The sequence below is a fragment of the Anarrhichthys ocellatus genome, unplaced genomic scaffold (assembly GCF_004355925.1).
Source record: "Anarrhichthys ocellatus isolate YVR2014 unplaced genomic scaffold, GSC_Weel_1.0 scaffold3, whole genome shotgun sequence".
Lineage (NCBI taxonomy): Eukaryota > Metazoa > Chordata > Actinopteri > Perciformes > Anarhichadidae > Anarrhichthys > Anarrhichthys ocellatus.
The window spans coordinates 8,633,237-8,655,241 of record NW_022280033.1 but is presented as its reverse complement, the minus strand read 5'-3'; the positions used below and the strand labels follow the sequence as shown (position 1 = coordinate 8,655,241).

The following is a 22,005-nucleotide window of genomic DNA, read 5'->3' as shown; positions in this document are numbered from 1 at the left end:
CACCCAACTGCACACAGAGATATGAGAAATATGCACATTTGCATGAACTAGTTTGTCTGATTGTATCTAAAGTCAGAATATACTTTTTTTAATCATGCATCTGTTATCGATACGTCTTCAGTGTCAGATGTGATGTCTCCTTCTTTGGTCCTGTCTTGTCAGATGGATTTGCACATTCCTCCCTTTCCTTTCCATAGCTTTAATTGCAGAGACGGTTTTCCTGTGTTATAGTGTGGTAAATCAATTTAGTGGAGGTCAAGTTACAGAAATGTGGCTGCACGGTAATTATTTGAAACATCCAAAATAGCCTGGGGCATTGTTGACTCTCGGCTTAGAAATGTGTGAGCACAATTGATTCTGAATAGCAGGCAGATGTGTGTATGTATGATAAGAAAGTTATTTGTAAGATTCCTTCAGCACTGATGGTCATTACTGCTCACTATACTATTTTAATGGTATCTTCTTTACCATTGTCAATCAGAATTCCCACCCTGTGCTTCTGGGTAGTTTGTGGTCTGTGTTGAAATGTGCGGTTCAATTATGATGTTGACCAGGGGGGCAGCAGGGATTAGTTCTAATGTTCAGATCGAGACGTGGAATCCAATGGCCGTGGCCACACACACAACAGTTGTGCTCCATCTTTGGCAGGATGTGTTAATAAACATAATGGACATTCTGCACAAGTGAAGCCTTTCAGCACCATGGAGAGCTCAGGAAGGGGAGACTGAGCAATGCTTCTCATAAACAAGGATGTGGGGCTATGTCGGTGCTGTTGAGTACTTCAGAAAAAGTCTTGTTTGATATTTCATATCTTTGTTTAAACCATCTAACAGCTTACAGTCTCTAATATATAAAAAATAACATGGGTCTACAGACTTCTCTGTTTGAATGTAATGAATCGAAAGAAAAATATAATCCAATTGCATTTTTTATTAGTCATTCTGTAGCAACAGACTTTGATGAAAATTTTGACTGCTGGGTTTAATTGTTTGCGTTGACACTAAGCAGGAATATAGACAGGTTGACAATATAGCAGTAATGTGGTGGTACATGGAAGTATCTGGATATCCCTTTACTCAGTACGCAGACATTGAAAGGAGTGCAGTATCTGGTGGTAAACCGGTCAAAAATCAAAGGAAGGGTTCTTGCCTGGCTGACAAGTACAAGTGTTGGACGTAACAAACATACTGATGATACATGCTTACCAGAAGTGGGGCTAAAAATGTAAAGTTTCTCATAATAGTGGGGCTAAAGGAAAGGGTTTATGTCCCTGGGAGCATTTGCTCAGCAGACGTCATGGCAAACTGCTTATTAGGTTATGCTTATTAGATTACATTATGTGCAAAATTGACATTTTGGCCTAAGGGGTGCCGCTGGTAGGAAGCTCATGAGCGTTCAGAATCGAGGGGATTAATTCTTTTTGGGAGCATAAATGCATGCAATGAACATTATACAACACTTGTTGTGTAACTAGAAAGTTTGGCTCACAGAAATCAAGCGGCCAAAACACATGATGTCAAAGAATACGTTATTAAGTTTTAAGTAAAAAGGTGAGAAATTGCTAAAATGAATACAAAAATAAGTGATGACTTTGGCAAATGTGTCTTGGTTAAATTTCCATAACTCCAATGAATAGCAGGAAAAAGATGGTATTTCAGCCTGACTCATACTGCAGATTTAAGGTCCGTATGTAGTTATTTGAAAAAAAAAAAAAAGATATTGCCAAAGACACATTTTTTGGTATTTCTTTTGTAACGTTTCCTGTCAGCCAACATTTAATATGCCATTACAATATATCTCTCACTGGATTATCAGTGTGGCTCTAGACGCTATCGCTATCCTAACCACTGATAGGCATGGCGCCAGTGTGGAGCAGTCAGCTGAAGGCTTTGCCAATAGGCCTTCTTCATAGCAGACATTTTGACATGTCCTATCAGGAAAAGCACAGGTGTAATTAATAACATTAGTAATGGCTGCTTTCCGTTTAAATTGACCAGTCCCAGGTCTTTGGTGTTGTGCATGCTGGCTCACTGCTGGCTCACTGTTGGCTCGCTGGGACAGAGACATAATTAATGTCATTAGTTCCACCTGTGCTTTTCCTGCCATGTCAAGTCACATTTTCTGCTGTGAAAAAGACCAACCGCAAAACAAATGCATCCAGTGCTGGGAGATGTCGATATTAATACTGTATGGGTGGCTTTGTTTGTATTACTTTATCTTTTACTTCAAATGTTTTCAAAAACTGGTGTTGCACTGGTGCACTTCTAATCATAGTCTTCTTATGGTTGGATCAATACAGTGTAGTTATACTCATTGAATGGCTATAAACAATTAGTAGGATTATAAAATATTGACTGATATGATTTGTAAATGATAACACAATCACCTGACAGCAAGGCTTATTTTTTTCCATTAAAGGTGGCTTTTTAAACGCTTCAGTAACTGTAAAAACACATTAAAAGAACCCATACGGGCTAATGTGTCTTATTTTCCCCGCGGGACGGAGCTGAGAGATTTAGAAAAAAAGGTTTTTGCTGGCAGGGGTGGTCAGAATCTCCGGAGCGGGCAGCAGGAGTGAGTTGGCACATCTGCAGGAACAGGCAGTAATGGTCTAAAATCTTGAGGGAGTGGGTGATTGAAAGAACTATCCCACACACACATTTAATTAACACTTTAAAGGGGCATTATCACGCAGAAACACACTCTTGAGTGCAGTCATTTGTCTTGACCAAAGTGAGAAGAACACTTACTGTAGTTGTTAATGAATCCTTTTCTAAAATCGTTGCTGTTAAGACTTTGTGACGGCCAATAACAGATACTGTTATTGACACTGTTGGATTTCGGGATCAGCCTGGAAAGAAAAAATGATGAGGGGAAGTTTACTTCCATTGGTCTATTCCCTTTAATTCCCCCCTTTTTTAGTTTTATTATTTCTTTTGATTAATCTAAATTGGTTTCCATATGTTGGTATTTTCACTCTGTCTGCTTCTTCTCTTTTCCTCTTTCATTGGTCGCCAATTGGTCTCTTCATCATCCTCTCTCCCTTTCCCCCATCCCAAAGCATCTTCATCTGTCATTGTCCTTCAGGTCTCCCTTATGTTCCCCCAAAGGAGCCACGGTCTGACAATTTGGTAGCCAGAGAATACTGGTCTCTGCTGGGAAGCTCGTGTTCATTTTGCCCACTATACCCTCAGGGACATAAACACAGGGGGACAGAGAATATGTGACACCACACATGAAATGTGGAGACATAGCTGTGGTAAAACACTCGCCTTCACCAGGCACTCAGAATATTAGAGCATGACGAGAAAGCAGGAAGGGAAAATCCTTGATTCTCCGTTTTTGCCAATTTATGAGAACATGAATTGCCATTTATTTGACGGGGGATTTGCCCTTCCCCTTTAGGGAATTGACCCCTGCTTAAGGGATCAGAAATGGAAAACTGTGACTTAAGCGGGACCTGAGAAGGAGCCTTTCACCTTTCTCAAAAGGGGTCGGGGTCAAAGTTGACAAGGGTCGCAGAAGAAATTAGCCGTCTGCATGTTCTCACATGACAGCCTAGTGAACAGAACAAAAACTGGTTGCCTTCTTGAGGTGAAACCCTACCTATGCACTGCCAACGCACTGCTTCTGTTTCCTCTTCCTGTGGGACTCGCACTGGCCTACTAACATGGCTGCTCTGTAATTACTCTAACACGCAGCCTCTGACCATCACTGCCACGCTCCCTGTCCATCAAAGCAACCCATTCTTGGCGAGGCGTGTGCGTGTGGGTGTGAGAAATACAGGGTTTATTGCGATTTTAAAAATGCATGCTAGGCGATAAGAACAAAGACACACAAGTCAGGAAATACATCTCCTGGTTATAAATAGATAAAGAAGATCTTTCTCGGCCTTGTTCGGCCTCCTACAGGTACATTTCCTTTTACAATCAACACTTGAAATGATGAAGGTGCTTGCAAATGACAAGGTCATTTTTACCTATTTTTTTCTTTTTACAAAATGTACCAAAACGCTGACAACGAGGAAGATCTTGGGTAGATAATAATAACAATAAATATGAAACTAAATTTAAATCATACCCTCCTTGTTATGAATAGATAAAGAGGATCTTTTTTAGCCTCCTAGAGTGGAGTCATTACGTCCATTTCCACACTCCGGTCCAACAACACAAAGAAAGAGCCTCTTTGTTACACTGCAGCTACTTTCGATAGAGACATTTTGCACACAAAAACATTTAATCATTGCAAACATTATGAATTCATCAATGTTATGCTGCTTGACTTTTTGTCAGTCTTTTTAGGGCAGTGAAATACGGAGAAGAGACTTGGAACAGTAATGGAAAGCCAGTGGGCAGAATGGCAGTGGCTGTGATATATAGAGATTGCAATGCTCATGCTCATGATTTACTGCTGTCTCAGGGCCAGCCTTGGCCCTGCTGTTTTTATTCACACATACATCACACACACACACAGACACACACACTCACCATTAAAAGCAGGAGGAGTCTGTGCATGGCATACAGGTGGTGGTTTGCTTTTCTGTGCAAACTCTTTCTTAAAAGAAAGGTTTGACAATGTATGTAAGCTACTTTTGATTTGAAATGTTTTGAATTCAAATTTCCAAAGCACTGGTATTACATGCCAAAATGTGATGGAATTCTATATTCATATTCACATCTAAACAATATATATATATATAGCCCTCAGCCTTCTGGGATTTGAAAGAGAAAACGAGGCAATTACATTTTTCCCAAGCAATTGGTTTGATGCTCAGAAGTAATTTCTGTTTGTGTTAACAGTGTTCAGAGGCAAATTGTATTTTTGTTTTGTTTTGCCATTCCAATTACTGCCGGGGATAGATGCTTAACACAGAACAGCTGGAAGCTCCCTCTGTTTTTTAAAGGTGACTCTACTCTTGGTCTTAAACCAGAAGATGGCAAGCATTTAATGGCTTGCACAGAGATGCTGAAAATCTTCCTATGGGACACACATAATGCAGCTGAGGTGCTACAGGTGGAAACCCTCATGAATAATGGAGGCGCCAGTGTGTTGTTCATTTGTCGTGTGGACACAGATACTGTAGCTGCATTATTGATGGGACCAAGACTGAGCTGGCAGGCGGCATTCTTTACCCCGATAGTCATAAATCAATAACAAAGAATCCCTCAAGCTGTTTTTCCACAATGTACAGCGCATTACAGCACTCTTGGTCCTATAGGGCCACAGATTTTACTCTTGGATGTTCCCAAACCTGGTCAATTGTAGAAATACTTTTGTTGCAAAAGGTGTATTAGGAGGAATATTGGCTGAAGGCGATAGATAACCTGACCTGTAAATGACTGACATTATTCGTACCCGTCTTTCCTTCTGACTGTCTTTCTAGTATTGTCGTTAGAAAGCAGAGGAGGAGAGGGCCTTTGTTGTGCCCACTAGCTTGACACTCTGCAGGAAATTATGCGAAAAACCCAGGCATTCTGGGAACAACCATGCAATCGGTGGTGTCTCCTGGAACCAGCCAGCAAAACTTGGCCTTAATCCCGCTTTAATAGTAAACAACAGCTGTAGGGCACCAGTGTGCTCTGATTAAGAAGGACCTCAGTGTTACTTCTTACCAGTGTGCTGTTCATCCATTAAAATACGTCTCCTACTTATTTCTGACATGATTGTTGTGGGAAAAGATAACAATGTATGGTTAGATGTTTCTGTCCTTGGGGTGATTAAATTGTATAAAAGTACAACAAATTTATATTGTCATTAGGCTGTAGCTTTGCTATTTCTTTTATCTGCATGCTAGGTAATGAAGCATGTCTACTGTAACTAGATTACATGAACACTCTCTGTATTGCATCACATTCTAGTGTGCCCATTGCTCTTTCTGATAGGCTACTCTGAACACAGCTTTATGTAATAGGACAAGCATGGCTTGAACCCTGCACATATGTACACACACACACACACAGATACACATTTACACATGCGAGCGCCCGGGGTGTTTGGTTTCTTTCCTTTTGCGTAATGTTTTTTCAGGCATACTGGAGTCTTCGCGGTCTGTCATTGTTGAACGGGGGTTTAAAATAGACGGGGGTATTTGGAGGCAGCTTAGTTGCAACTGCAACACATGTGATTGAATTAGAGTGCTGTCAGTTGGGTCCATTATAGAGATCTCTTGGATATTTTCCATCAGCAAGGTGGTCTAGAGAGTGTCTCCTGTTACGCTATGTTTCTTGGAGTGTTTAGCCACGATATGCTGATCGATTGGCACATGCTGCCTCACAATTTACTTAAGTGTGCTATAAGTCACCAGTAATGGGTTTGATGAAATGCAACTGGAGACCACGACTGGTGTGTACGTAGTGTATAATGTGCGAGAATATCGTTTTGCTTGTGCCCTACAGGAGAGTTTACCAAGCGGGTGATGCTGTGGGGGAAAAGCTCAGGAGAAAATTTTGACTGACCGCACATTAAAGAGATCGACAACTGAAAAACCCTAAGAATGAATGACACAGCATGTGAAGCATGCGGCGGGTCTATATTGGCTCAAGAGATGGGACACTGGGCACACATTGGCTCCTCATTGTGGTACGCTCACGTATGGTCACATTAAAGCTTGATGCCAATTGTGACATTCTTAAGTTACCCCGGCACCGCTCTGCGGTTGTCATTGAGATTTCCTTGAGACTTGGCTGCTGTTGGTGACATTAGACCGATGCAGGAGAATATATGTCTTGTAAAGCCCAGGCCGCGGGGATTGAGTGTGTACCAAGGTTGCACTTGGACTATTTTTCACCCTCCACTCAGCTAAAAATAACGTGATGGTATTTTGGTATTTTGCCACCTGCGTTATTAGAACGCCCTTCCTTCGCCCACTGCAGCACCTTATAATATAGAAATAAAAGATTAGATATGTGTAACCTTGACATTTCAATCGTGTTCAAAATATGTGAGTAATTACTTGCATTGAAATGTGTTTCTAGACGTGAAAATAAATTCTTGTATGTAAGAGCCTAGTTTATTTTTCCACACAATCTGTTCTCTGTGTGTTCCTGTGTTTCAATCAGTGTCCATCTATTTGTCTCACACTTTGCACTCGCTTAAACGCGAGACCAACTGCTGGACAGATGTGTGCTGCTGTTCTTCGCTGCTAATTTCTTGAATGCTTGACTTGCTCGTCCTTTTCAGTTGTTGATCAGCGTACAAACACCGACGTGGTTCCAACTAACACAAACTTTGGCACAAGCTCTCCAACTCCACATTATTTCATCTGCACAGTTAGATGTGTAAGGAAATTAAGGGAGACACTTGTATTTATTTTTGTGTTCATTTTCTATTACTGAAACAGCTAATACATCAGGTGTTACATGCATGGCTGTTAAGTGGGCAAGTGAACAAGTTGGCAAGTACATATTTCTAGGAATTCATGGAGATTGGATTATTTGGTGGGAGGTGGTGAAGGAGAAGCTAGCCATACACCACGCGTGCACACTATCATTTGATAACAAGATTAAAGCTTTTCCCTGAGTACTGCAGCTGTCGTGTCAACTCCTTAACCAGATTATGTTACCATTGAAATTGGAGCGAATACAATCAAATCAACAGACCTACTTATCAGTCTTTTGCAGTACTGTGGTGTTGTACCTTACTTTCATTCCTACTACTCAATGGGAGGTAACATGACTGATGTTGAGGTAGTTTGCAAATACATTCAGAGAGTCCCTTTATCGTCCTTATCTTCTGCTGCGGTGCTAAAAAGAGGTTTCCGAACATATAATTGAACTCAAAATAGCATCAACTGGTTTGAAGTTGGGCATTTTAATTTAAAATGAAATGTAAACAAGAAATTCACCAGTGTCCACATCCTCTTTTCCGATTACTCCTGTATTGACAACGGCCACATCTCTCCTACACGCGTCTTGCATCACATCTCCTCTCAGTCCTCCCTGTTGCTCTGCTTCTGTCCCTCTCTCAACCCCCCCCCCACCCCCCCCCTTCCTCCCTCCCACTCGCTCTGTCTCACACACCTACTGTCTGCCCGCCAGGTCTTTGTTGCTAAGCGACAAGCGGTGAGCGATGGGCTGCTCTTATGAGAGCGACGTTTGTCCGTCATGATCTCATCCTTGTCTTTGCTGTATTATGCAAACATACCGGATTTCACGTAATCGAGTTGTAGTGGATTTCTACAAAGAGAGATTAGTGCTGTTAGTGCATTTGAATTACAGACGTTTGAATTTTTGCTTTTAAAACAGGTGCAGTGGCTTGAAACTTCCCGGGATAACTATTGAACCAAACATAACATCACATTGCAAATAGAGCCAGTGTGTTGTGATTGAAATTGTGCCTTGCAACTTCACTAAGTTTATTAATGACCAAAGATTTGACCCTAATGTCAGTGGTTCAGTATAAATAGTCATGGCATTTAATTGCTGTTGTGGTAGTATTTGCTGTTGGAAACCTTTTTCCATCATTTGGTCTTAATATTACCGGTTCAGCATCAAACATTTCCCGAACACAATAGAAAGTTTTACATTTATTCTCACGATCGGCACAGAAGCTGTAATAATATTAAGATTGCCACGTATGCTATGATCTGAAACTACCGCTGAACATATTTGAACTACTGCTGTGCCCCTCCCCATTCCTTCCCAGACTCCTTCTCATGTTACCAAGGTGCAGATTTCCCTGTTGCCTCATCCCTTTTGATTAGTCCCTTGGCTCTTACGGCTTTTATTTTGACAAATGAGCCTTGGTGCTGAGTGCTAAAAAGCAATTACAACATTATTGATTTAACAGTGGATCTTAGCTAGTCAAGACGAAAGGAAGACGTTCTTACAGTAAACCTTTGCTGGCCACCCAGAGCCTGTTGAATAAAGGCGATGAGGATTAGTGATGTGGATTTCCTCACTGCCGCATTTGAAGGGAAGCTCATGAACTGGAGGTTACTTCACACCAACAGGCATCATGCATCTAGATGAGAGGATTACTAAGGCTCTCTCTTAGCATCACAGCCTCGATGAAGCGGAAATGTAAAGTGTCTATAATATGATGAAATGCACATTGTGTAATTCACATTAAACCCTTGCGTAGACATTGTGTATATTTGCAACCACTTTGTATATCGTCAGCTCTTTTGAGAATGCCAAGCCTCGCATTGACCGCCCTTCCTTGTCCACACACATCAAAACAGAGGCGAAGAGTACATCATTGTAGTTGTCATCTGCAAGGACAGCAAGCGATCGTCTTATAATGACGAGCTTTGAAGAGTTCTAGCTGCTTCATGATTAATCACTCTCACATGCACATACACTCCTCCATTGTTGCATCGGTATAATTTCATAAAGTAAAATCCCCACCTCTCTTGCAAATGCGTCCATAACACGTTCTGTGTGTCCTCTCCGGTGACATGTCCTTGGGTTCGTTTGCGGTGATCAAGTGCACACTGTGTGGACAGTAGAGGAGAGCTGATTCAGTCTTCACATCATGCCATGTCAAAGCTGTTGCCAGCTCTCTCTCTCTCTAACGCACCCTGACAACACTTCTTTATTTTTGTGCTGAATTTTCAGTGGTGTTTACTTGAGCTCAAACAGCGCAGCCTGTACCAAGCCCGCAAGGGTCAAATTGCTGACTCTGGGTAGGTGGTTTTCTCCTCCCCTACCCGCACAAACCATCCCCACATTGCAGGGCCGTCACAGGGAATGCCTCTCTCGACCTCGAGCGAAAGGCAATTCCGCCTTTCTGTCAGCTCCTCAAATCCTCAAACCTGTTCCGAACACAACAACTCCACCACTAGAAGGAACAGGCTGATCACAGCGGAAAACACGCCGAACACAAACAAACATGGACTTGAATACGGAGTGCTTCCTCTGAGCTCTGTGTGCCTTGTCTGTGGATGTTTAATTCTACAGTATAAATCCTTTGATGTGGTAAAGTTGAGCAGAGGGGATGCCTCAGTCCGCCCCGGCAGCACACTTTACACTTGATGTCACATATAGGGGTTTAATGCTGTGCAATGCGGTCCAGTGTTCCTCCCAAGGCAATGCTCTTTCCCATAAACACACAGATTGGTTTGCTGCGCTGCATAATAACACAGATTCTCTGTAGACTTCCGAGCGTGTATACGCACTTGCTGCAATGTTTCATCCAGACTCCAGTCCCTCTCAATGGATCTTGTTAGCTGAGGTCAAAGTGCTCTCTGATAGGGTCACAGTAAAGAAACACAGCCTTCCCTGTGGATCACATCGGGGGCCTTGGCGTGGGCTGATAGGAGAACACAAGCCATAACAATCCCCTGCGTGTCCTCTCCCTATTTCCTCTTCATAACTTCAGGGTTAAAACATGCAAATTCTGTATGAAGGAAGCCGATTTATTTTCCCCAGTGGGAGGCGTAAGATCTAAATTTAAACTGATTAAATGAGCCTCCGGTTAGAAAATCATTTGCACTTCCATTTGTTCGCCTCTGAGCTGTTCTCAAATCAAGGGCAAGTCTCTGAATCATCGGGCCTCAGATGACTGCATTTTTTTTATTTCCCAAATAACATTGTTGGCCCTATATGGTAGCCTAAATGCAGTTTGAGGGCCTAATCGAGACATTCTCAGAAATTGGAAGAATTTAAATCCAGACAAATTTTGCTAATGATCTTCATTAGCAAAATGTTTGCTGTACAATTACCAAACAAATGACCCGGAGGACTGTTGATTAACATTCAAACCAATACCTCTTTCGCTATTGTTCCGCATCAAACGTGTGCCTTAAGCTTGTCTCAATAAATTCACATATTCTTGTGCATCGGCTGAGAGTTTTGAGAGTATTATTGCATCAGGAGAAGATAAAGGCAATGAGACCTCTCTCTCAAGCAAAGAGAGTCTAATCTCCTTGGTCTCTTCAGGCTTCTCTTAAGCCAGTGGAGTGGTGTGGCATAAAGTGGAAAAGAGAGGAGAGAGTGAAAAGAAACGGGTAGGTACAGAAGAGAAAGTAGAGGAAGCGAGATGCAAATGGAGGTAGAAGAAAAGAAATGGAGGATAGAAAGATAGAGGGATATGTAGTTATACCGTGATTCATGGTCAGCCGACCGTGACTGTGTATAGTAATGGTTTGATTGGATGATGGGAAGGGAGAAGAGGGCATATCAAAAGAGAGGTAAACCAATGTGAGAGCTCTGAAGGTAGCAGTGGAAGATGAAGGCTCCTTACCCGTTAACTGCCAGAATACATCATACAGGAAGATACAGCAGTCCACACTTCTACACTTGTGTTTTAACATTTTAAATGATGTATATTTGTGAATCAAAGCTTATCAAAAACAGGATTTAGACAAAGGCCACGCTGCTACATCTGCTTGCTTGGCGTGTTGAAAGACTGTGCTCATACTTAGTCATTAATATCTCATGCATGCATTGCAATGCTCTGAAACTGTGCCCCATCATGCAACATCTCCCACTCATCTGTTATATTGTGGTTACACATTTTTCTGAAGTGACTGATTCATTAAATAACAGAGTTGATTTTCAGTCCGAATCCTAACGCACAAACAAACAGCCATTAATACATAAATACATTTCTGTGGAGCTCCAAAGCAATGTTCAAATGCATCAAACTTTAAAATTCTATCATGTGCTTTGGTCCTTTGCAGTGACGGATTCAAAAACTACGAATCTGAATCATCTGTTGTTACACTAAACCTAGGTTTGCGGACAGATATTGCATCATCAGATATTGCAAGAGACAGAACATAAAGTCTATGGGAGTAATAGATTCAAGAATCCACTCTGTACTGCTCTGTGTGTATTTTCAATATAAACAGGAATTAGGAAAACCTCTCAGTATAATATTTCCATTGACAACACAAGCTGTGGCCTAAAATCTCTCCGATCTATTAACAAGAATGTATTATTATAATCTTAAGGAAGGTAGTCTATTGAAAATGGAATGGCATTAGAGTGAACAGTTCTATACAACACTACTAACTTGCATAACGTAAAAAATACATATACCATATAAATACATAGAAATGCTCATTAAAGTGTTCTGAGGGCAATAAGGGATCAGCGCAAAGACAGGTGACTGCTTGATAAGACTGTTGTTGTAGCTGCTGCTGCTGCTGCTCTTTAAATACACCGAGGGGCGTGGAGGAAACAAGACCGCGGAGAAGAAAGGCTCATACTTAAAGTTCTTTAACAGGATCCACAAAACCTTATTTATAGAACTCCAAAACAATTATGAAATAAATAATGATTGAATATGGAAATACTTGTAGTTGGTTCTATATAAACTACCAATACAAAGAATCTTATAAAATATGTAATGTAAGCAGGACCGCCAAATATGATTATCACTGAAGTTGAGAATGTATCCCTCTTAAACACACTTTTACATCAGAAATAAAGCTGCAATGTGTTTAAATGCATGCAGTGTTCAAAAATGAACTTCCGTTTTTGGCTTTGTAGTGTCGTGTGCAAGCTGAGATTGTCCTACTGCTGATGGAGGTCTGTTAGTGGAGGCATGAGTTCTTCTGCCACGGGCTCCACGGTTAGGAGGTCCACACAGGCTGCGAGCGCCAAGGCACACTATTACCTCCTGATTCATAGGAGTGTGAAGCGATGCCGACACTAACCGAGCTCCAGATGAAATAGAAATCAATCATTGCTCTTAACACACATATACTGTGTATATATACACACACACACACACACACACACACACACACAACATTGTCCAGCAATCTTGAATGAATGAAAGACCTGTTTGTTAGAGCAGTAATAGAAAACAGATTCAAACTTCAGGGTATAACTGAACAGAGGTTGGTGGTTCTAAGAGACAAGGACTATGTCATTTTGAGGAACGTCACAGTAGCATTTATAGCATTTAGTGCGAGCACGACAGACAATTCCTCCTTGTCAAAGTACAGCGAACTCTAAGGCAGATGGCTTTTTTCTTTTCTGAAGTATGTGGAACATTGGACGTATATTTATTTAACTTCTTAATGCTTTAAGACCTTGTTTGGTCATTTTTAATTGGTGCTTGCTCCACATGTATATTCATCCGATTCACATGTACGTTGGGCTGTTGACAAAATGGTGGAAATTGGCCTCAGGTGATTGTGCCACTTCTGGCTATAAAGGCTGATGTCATTCAAGCATGTTTTTTATTTACTTCCCAATAGGACAAAATGGTATGCAACCCCCTCTGGAAAAATATTGTCGGTTATAGTTTGGGTCGGAGCACGTGTTTGTGATTTACTCTACTGTATGTAGAATGATCTCATTTTACAAAGAGTCAAAAAGCTTGTTCATGTAACGTATGTAAACTGTGATTTCCGCCCTTGGTGCAATAACTTCTGCTTCTAGATTCTCTGCACGTCAGCAAACACATTGAAGGGCATTTGTCTGGTTTATTAAATGAACCAATTTGAAGCATTTCCTTTCAAGTCGGACCTCATTTGCATAGAGAACAAGAATGTGAGCCTGTGTGTATTACCATAGTAACAAGCCATCTCTAGATTGGTAAAAGAAAAAAGAAAAATATTGAAATAAATTACACTTGTCAAGAATTAAACAACCAATTATTGCATATGCACACGTGGAGGAGAACGGTATTTGTGTGTGTGGTATGTGATGACCTCACATTTCCTGTAACAGTCAGTTGTCAAATTTGCACTCGTCCATCTACATCATCGTCATTAATCTCGTATTTGTTTTCATGGTCTTTGTGTCTGAGGCCATTAATCTTTCTAATGTCTGGTTTCTGTGGTGATTACAGGGACCATTACCTTTTACTCGCGCTCAAATACAGTAGAAGCAGAGATCAGCAGAAGAGGCGACGAGCTTCAGGAGTGGAGATCCTGATTGGCAGCTTCCTACCTTGTTTACGGTCAATCATTAGGCTTCACAGACAGCGAGCAGAGGTGGCCGCTGGTTACAAATTCCTGTGATGTGGTGTCAGCCATCTCCCGCTTTTTGAGGTCTTAAAATTGCTGTTGTGCCATTTACTGCTCAGCCTCATAGTAAGCTAAGTGTAAACTGCAGTTAATGTTATTTAGCTCCTACAGCATTCAGCTGCCAAACAACTAGAGGGAAGAGCGATACAGCCGTACATTTGCTCATTTTCTGCCCTCTTTAGCCAGGTGTTTAATGCCAGAAATGTTCATTCAGGTTCTTTTATTATATAGCCTACATCTCTAGTATGCCCTCATTTAATCCACTGAGGAGTTTTATCTTAATGTCAGCTGATAATACACGGCCAAAGACGTTACGGATAACAAGCGCAGACCTTTCAATCTCCCACAATTCACTTCGTCGTCTATTTTTATCCCGGACCACTGGGGCTTGAAATGTTCTATCAATGGAAGATGTGCAGTACAGCATTATGAATTAACAGGACAGTACATTCACCATCTTTTTTTTTTTTTTTTTTTTTTTTTTTTTTTTTTTTTAAATCTTTCATTTTCCCTCCAGTGGTAAGGAAGTAACACTAATGCAGATGTGTCTTTACTCCTTTTGGGTTTGAGCAGAGGGGACATGAAAGAATGTACGTCTTATAGACAGCATGCGCTGTCAGGCTTACATTATGCTTTTTCATATCTCTGTCATATCGTTTCTCTTCGCTAGCCGAAGAGACGTCACAATTGGGACAAAAGGCTTACTTGGAGCGCAGCCATTTTGAGGAATGAGTTCCAGGAATGAGTTGTGCAGATGGGTGTACTTGTCCAGCGGTGATGCAGAGAGATGTAAACCGTTTTTTGGCTTGTCTTCCTGTTTGTCGACGTTGTTGATGTAATCTATTTAGTTCAGTGTCCACAAATCATTTCATCCTACTCTGGCTTGCAGTGCTCAATAGCCTTGGCACGGGGCTGGGCTATTAGTGATTCTGATGATGAACAAACTTTTCAATGACACCGACAGCTTTGGTATCCTTGCTGCGACCAATGATCACACTATGATGTCGTATTTGCTCTTGGATAGTTTGGACTTTGTGGCTTGAAATACCTTAATCTACTAGTATCTTGGTGCACAGTGCTGGAATTTGGGATTTTCTAAAAATGTTTTTGCCCTTTATAAACACAACCCCCTGAGCATAAACTCTGTTCATAGTATCTACTGTATCACATGTGCAGAGCGTTGTGTTGATAGCGGTGACATGTATTGGTATCATCCAGAGCAGATTGCATTCCAGGCTGAAACCTGTGTAATCCCTAAATCAAACACAAGGCAGGTAAACCCTTAACCTCTGGATCGACAGGCTTTGGCCTGCACAGTCCCGTAATCTCAAATCAGAATTCTCCTCTTTATTTCTGCACTGTGATCTCTGTGTTGTGCGGTAAAATATTGTATATAAACACCAAGTTATTGTTGCAGGGATGCGTCCCTCAAGTCACATGCCACTTCACATGACCTGATAGTAATGTGAGTTGTACCTTTTGCCCCTTTTTAATTCTATATGGTTCAGCAGGCATGACCTATACACGGAAATAACATCTTTTCTCCACATGGCATTAGTCAGATTCAGCCTTGCACCTGTACATGTGCTATTAGTATGTGAAGAGGCTCCTTATTCTGTCTCCCCCTTCACGTTTTGCTCTGACCCAGTGTCGGCCTGTAACCCAGGGACACTGGGTAACTGTACCGGCATCAAAATAGCAAACGGGGAACAGAGCATGTTATGAGATTCACTAGTTTCACGTCTCCCTGGGTGAGGCTATAAATAGCCTCTCACACTGGAATAGAGTTTTCCCCAACGATGCGGACGAAAGCCAGAGGAACAGCTGCGCTTAAGCCAAGTCCTGTTAGATCAGCGGAGTCACATGGGCGTGCTCCTGTCTCTCTTTCTTGTCTTTTCTTTCTGTCTCGCTCTCTGTCTCCGGTCCCTCACTCTCACTTCCCCTTTTCTCTTGCTCCCAATCTGTCCTGCTGTCTCTCTGTCCCCTATTTGTTTACCTCCCTGTCTTGAAGTATCTTTGTCTCTGTGTCAATGTCCCCTCCCTGTCTGCTTGTACTGTGTTTGCTCAGTTTCCTGTCTCTCTTGATGTCTCATAATTTGTGTCTCTCTGTCACTGTCCCTGCCCCTCTTGCTTTATTGTGCTGTCATACTATCTTCTTTGCTTCTTTGTTTGAGTAGGTGTCCTTCTTTGCCTAACATAACCCCTGTCTGTTTGTCCCCGTCCTGTATATTACTCCCCGTCGGTCCCTCTCTGTCTATTTTTCCTGTGTCACGCTTTCTCATTATTACCAGGCCTCCCCTGTGTACTCTGTTAATTGCTACAATCCTAATATTAACTGTGTTCATCTGTTACGTTATAAAAAGGTTCCTTAAAGTAGAGGGTTGAACTACATACATTTAAGACTGAACTTAAAAGAAAAGTTCAAAAACATTAATAGATCAAAGGAGAACCAGTGCAAACATTCCAAACAGGAAATCATTTTCATAATCTGCTCACTAATTGCTACACCAGTAATGGTTACTGGTGACAACAGCAAGTTTGTTTTTAATAAGAAGTCCGTCAAAAAATACAGCAGGGCTCAGTAGAAGTTGTTTACCTTGCTGAGAGGGTGGAGGTGTGAGGCCTGTTACCTGCAGCTCTTCATCTAACCGCTCACCGTGGTGCTCCATGCAATATCTAAGAAGAAAAAATGGACACAAAAATCCCAAAAAAGGACGCTGCCTTGTTTTATAGAAGCAGAATGAGCAATTGCTGTCGGGGCTAATCTCTGTGACGAACACATTGTGTTTACCAACCCATGTTTTGCCAGTCAAATAGTTTCAATGTGAACTAGCAGCAGCAGCAAATGCTTGGTTTGTATTGACAGTATTTTAGTACAGCTCCGAACCAGCTGATGTCAATAAGATAAACTTAAAAGCAGTAACGCTGATAAGCTGCTTTATACTTTATACTATGCCATGACAACAAAGACACTATATAGAGAGGTGATTACTGAATGTATAAACATTGAATGGATATTGCTGAGGAGACCCGACCACTCATAAAAAAAATAGGGTTTGCTTTTATGAGAATATTAAGGATTATAACTTCAAAGACACATGAAACTTTATTTTTTTTTCCAATAAACTTAGGGCTTTAAAGGACTTCATTGTCCTACTTACCTGTCTACCAGGTGTGCACAAACACACCATTCACTTTGATGTGATATTTATTTATCTAGAAATCTTTGTTTCTTGCATCACATCACTTTTCCCCCTTTTGAGTATAGAAACACATTTACCGACCCCTGCTGCTCCCTCTCTCCCCAGCCTGTCTCTCTCTCTCTCTCTCTCTCTCTCTCTCTCTCTCTCTCTCTCTCTTTTACTGTCTCTCTCAGTTTGTCATCACAGGTGTGTATATATAGCCAGCAGATGGATTCTCCCATGGCAGGCTGCTTCAGTGCTCCTCTCTCCCTCTGCTCAGGCCTACCGCCGGCCCCACAAATGAACTAGAAGAAATTCCTTGTTTACATTGTCTCATCCGATCTGCCCAACCATCAGTTTGTGACCGCATCCATTATTCATGTGTTCCCCTCCACTACACGCGCACACAGTAAAACGTTACTGCTGCTCAATGTGTTCTTCTAGCCTCCGTGTTCAGGGGCGTACCAGTGACAATTGCTATTCCCATTTCATCCTGGCATCCGTGGAGGTCTAGACACAGAGTACGCATTATACATGACATGTTCTTCATGTCTTCAAATCCTTGTGCAATCCGTGTCTACCACGAAGACATTGTTGTTTGGTGTTCCCGTGATGTGATGTAGCAAACCAGTCAGTTAGCAGCGTTTACCAGAAATGTGTTGTGGCAGGATCGATGTCTGAAGCCGTAATTTGGAGGAAACAGTAGTGAGGAGAGCTAAGAACAGGTTCTGCTACTGTGAGACGTGTCTTGCGTGACATACAGTAGCTCTGGTGGGATGTGGTGTGTTCCTACTGTGGTATAACTGTGTGGAGTGTGAAGTTGGTGGGGCCCTCTGGCTAAGAAGTAACTGCTGAGCACAGACTAACACATACTACTACGCCAACGCAACATGCCTGGAGTGCTATCGAGCAGGCACACAGCCAATCAGAGTGAAACCTTAGACATCCCTGTGTACTGTGACCCACATGCATACACACTTTACTGAGTATTTGCAGCATGTGACAATCGAGATGCATGCTGGCTACGTTGTGGAGACTGAAGTTTGGATGAGAATCTTTAGATACGCATATGATCCCTGTCCTCCTCCTCTACTTCTTTTGTTGGCAAATAATATTTGCACTATTTCTGTACGGGGGATTAACGTGTTTGTGGACCGTACACACAATATGAATCCCCAAATATCAGAAGATCAGTCTGCTTCCAGTTAATGGCAGCTATACCATTTATAACCAGGTGTGTGACTTTCAAAGACAAAGCTAAATGCTTCAAATCACACTCATGATAGGTACTTTAAAAGTTTGTTAGTCTCCTAACACTAAGCTGCTTAACGATTATATAAAGCACAAGTAACTGAATTATCCATCGCAGTACTGAGAGGCCCGGCGGCAGGAGCAGATAATGATCTTATGACTAAGTCAGGCTTTTTTAGGGCCAGTTTATTGGCATTGTTCTGGGGTTGGAATCAAATTAGGAAAATGGCAGCTGTGTCCATGCCATATCATTATGAAATGTAATCCAATTTGACCAGACAATCCTCTTGAAATGGACAGAGCACTCTCTTGGGCTCATCTGTAATAGCACTGCTCTTTAGCCCTGCAGAAATAGTCAAGTTGCAGTCTGGTTTGTTTTTGTGTTGCATGGTCACCCCAATGGCTGTTTGGCCTTTCTTCCTGGAACGTGAAGTGTGTCTTGTGTAACAACAAAAATAAACCGTAAGCACAAATCTTTTTTTTTTTTTTTTTAACTTACGTCATCGTTTTTGAACGTTATGTGGTCATCCAAACAAACCGGAGCAATGTGACACGTACAGTACTGGAAAGCAAATTTGACTTTGTTGACATAGCACATAATCTGCTTTGATAGCTGCTTGTCAGATGTCGCTGTGAGGAGGGACATTGTAACATGCAAATCCAAGTGCTGCGTGTGTACCCTGCTGTAACACGAGCCTGCTTCCTTGGAAAGAAGCAGCGGGCCGCCATCAAGAGGGTCGAAAGTTATTGTAATTCCAGGGATTCTCTGTGGATGCCATTTGCTGGGCTTAACTGCGTGGTTTTATGAGGCTGGGAGTGACACACACACAAACCTTCGCTCTGCATCTTTGTGCTTCCAACTGTAGTATTTTTGTTGCCTCGAAGGGGTAAAAACACAGGGAAATCTACTCATTCCCCTTTTCTGCCAGAAGGACAGGGACACTGAGTGACTGCTTGTGTCAAATCAGGAGTGAGTGAGTGAACGGCTGGAGAGGAACAGCTGCATGCGATGACTGTGCCAAGCAAAGCATGTCAATGAACTGCCATGCAACTCTGCTCGCTCAGTCGGACACGAGAAGGAACGTTGAAAGGCCTGCACGAGAACAACAGTTTTACTCTCTCAACCCTGCGGAACAATTAACTTATAGAGCCATGTGAGCCGAATGGGCAGAGTGACTGCACATACATTCTGTAGTTATCTAACACGCATGCACTCAAACTTTTTCAGACACGCACATTCGACATATAGCAGATGGAGGCCATCATGGAGTGATGGCTGCAATCGCAGGCTTTTTTTTGTTTGTTTTGCCCTCCGAGGTTGTGGCTCGTCATCAATGCGGACGAGCATGAGCTCCGGGGTACAGAAGCCTTTAGCCTTCCACTTAACAGGATACCGTTTTAAAATAGGGGCTGGTATCTGGAATTTCTTTGTTTGTTGATTATGTTCAGCAAACAGGGGTGTTCTTAGAGGTTTTGATGTCTGCACATTGTTTTCTGCTGCAAGAGGAATCGCTTTGCCCACAGCCAACTATGTCTTTCTATCCTCACTGGTAAATGCCACTTTAATGAGGTGCCTTTGACTTCGACGCTGTCGATTTTCCTTATCCCTAAAGCAGACCATGTTCCTGTTTCTATGTTCTTTATCTTTTTAATATGCTCCATTTGCTCACGCAGATTATTATCTTTTTCTCACAGGAGGCTCAGAAGGTGATCAATCCCGCCAACAATCCGTCAGCAGATAAACCAAAGGGCGATGGGAAGGAGGAGGTCGTCCCAATCAGCGAGGTGGGATGGATGACTTCAGTCAAAGACTGGGCCGGCGTCATGATCTCCGCTCAGACACTCACTGGCAGAGTTCTGGTAGGTTTACCCTATTTGGATGGATATACATGTCAGAACCCAAATCCAGACTCAAATTCATTTGCACTAATAATTTGCCCAACACACACTTAGGTAAGTGCAGCAGTTCGGGCTTTCCTCAGGCACAAAGCTTGCTACTGGCTTTCACACCCAAATAGTCCTTTTAGATGAATCCACTGTATAATACTGTAGGGCAATTCATTTGATGCCCTTTTCCCACATAACCTAGCGGATGTTCAGTCCGCGATGTATCTCAGTCAGCTGGCACTGTCCAGTCTTCTTTCTGCTGCAATGGCCTTTGTGCGGCACGTTGCAATTCACTCTGCTGTGCCTCTGCCAGCTGAACAGATGAGTGTGTGTGTACATGCACGCGTTTGTGTGTATGTGAGGGGGAGATTTATTATATTATATGTCAAGTATGAGAGGGAGAATGGTGTTTGTGCAGTAGGTAAGAGGTTGTCACTGTGGCTTTTCTCTTGGTATGAATTACAACCCCTCTCCCCCACTGACCCTCCTTTCTTTAGCTTCATCCTTCACTCTGCCCCCAGAATCTCTCCTGCACTCTACAACTCTTTGCCGTGTAACGGTCTAACTCATAAATATAATATTGTAATACCAAGTGACTTGGATGACCTCAAGGATACATGTCCCAAAAGCACGGCTTGTAATAAGGACACAGTTTGAGGTTGTACGAACACATTCTGAACATTTGATTCAATCTCAAAAGTGTCTCCTCTGTCCTGTGCTGCCTCATGCAACCGCCCCGCACTCGCAATACACTCAATTCAAATTAAAAACCGCCTTCACGTCAGCAGCATTTTCCGTGTGCTCCTCCTCTCGGCTTAGCAAGATGTCTGCCACTTAGCTCCACCGAGCGGCAGACAGTTAGCTATGAGCAGCACGCAGTCTGTAACGGCTAGCCTCATTTTATTAGCTGCCTTGATTATGAAAAGACTTCAGTGTCTGATTAGAACTGGGGCTCAGTCAAAGTAACCCCGTCACTTCAATGCTGGGCGACATGCACTTGAGTGGAACAACAGCTTTTCTGTGTCTTAATCAGTTTTGGGATTTTCCCATCGAGATAAGATGTTGAGGGTCTCTGCATCAGCACTAACTATGTTAATGCTGAGAACATTAGGGTGTGGTTCGGTGGTCTTATCCAGCTTTCTTTTGACATCTTAACTTGCATCAGAGTATTAACAGCAGTGTGTCTGTCTTGCACAAACATCCACATCTGTGGACCGAATGAAGCAGCAGAGGGAGTCGGGAGAGAGATGGATTCAAACTAAAATACGAACACTGTCATTGTTACCGTTTGGTGGAATGTGACAGTTTCTTCACGCCTGGTGAGAATAGCTGGGAGTTTAGAAGGATTCAGGCCTTTTTTAATTGTGAAGGAGGGGAAGAATCCTGAAGGGTTCTGTCAATTTACTAAATGAGCCTCTATTTCATCACTTCACCACTCACACAGCTCTGCTGGCATGGACACCGCTCCCTCTCACTTTCATCTTCTGCGCTCAGTGAGCACTCACAATCTGTCATGTATGTGTACGTGTGTGTGCACGCGAGCGATTAGAGAGGGGAAAGAAACATAGAGACCGACGTACCGATAGAGAGACAGACGGGCAGATGGGGAGGTAAACAGAGAGGGGTTGTGTGAGTCAGTGAGAAATACTGCACTGGTTTCTTTAAAAGGGTTTTCCAGGCATGGAGATACCACGGTGTATAACCTGCTGTGATTTGTTCTACTTCTGATAATTCTGCCCAGCAGGCTGTGTTTGCTTA

General features: G+C 42.3%; 1 protein-coding gene across 14 annotated transcripts in view; it reads left to right on the top strand.

Moving 5' to 3' along the window:
* The window catches only part of kcnma1a (potassium large conductance calcium-activated channel, subfamily M, alpha member 1a), a 125,643-nt gene that overhangs the window by 9,847 nt on the left and 93,791 nt on the right, over positions 1–22,005 (top strand). For all 14 annotated transcript variants that reach the window (XM_031873464.1, XM_031873447.1, XM_031873484.1 and 11 more), the window contains exon 2: positions 20,056–20,220. In XM_031873464.1, coding sequence (XP_031729324.1) covers positions 20,056–20,220 — 165 coding nt within the window. The remainder of the gene's footprint in view (positions 1–20,055; positions 20,221–22,005) is intronic.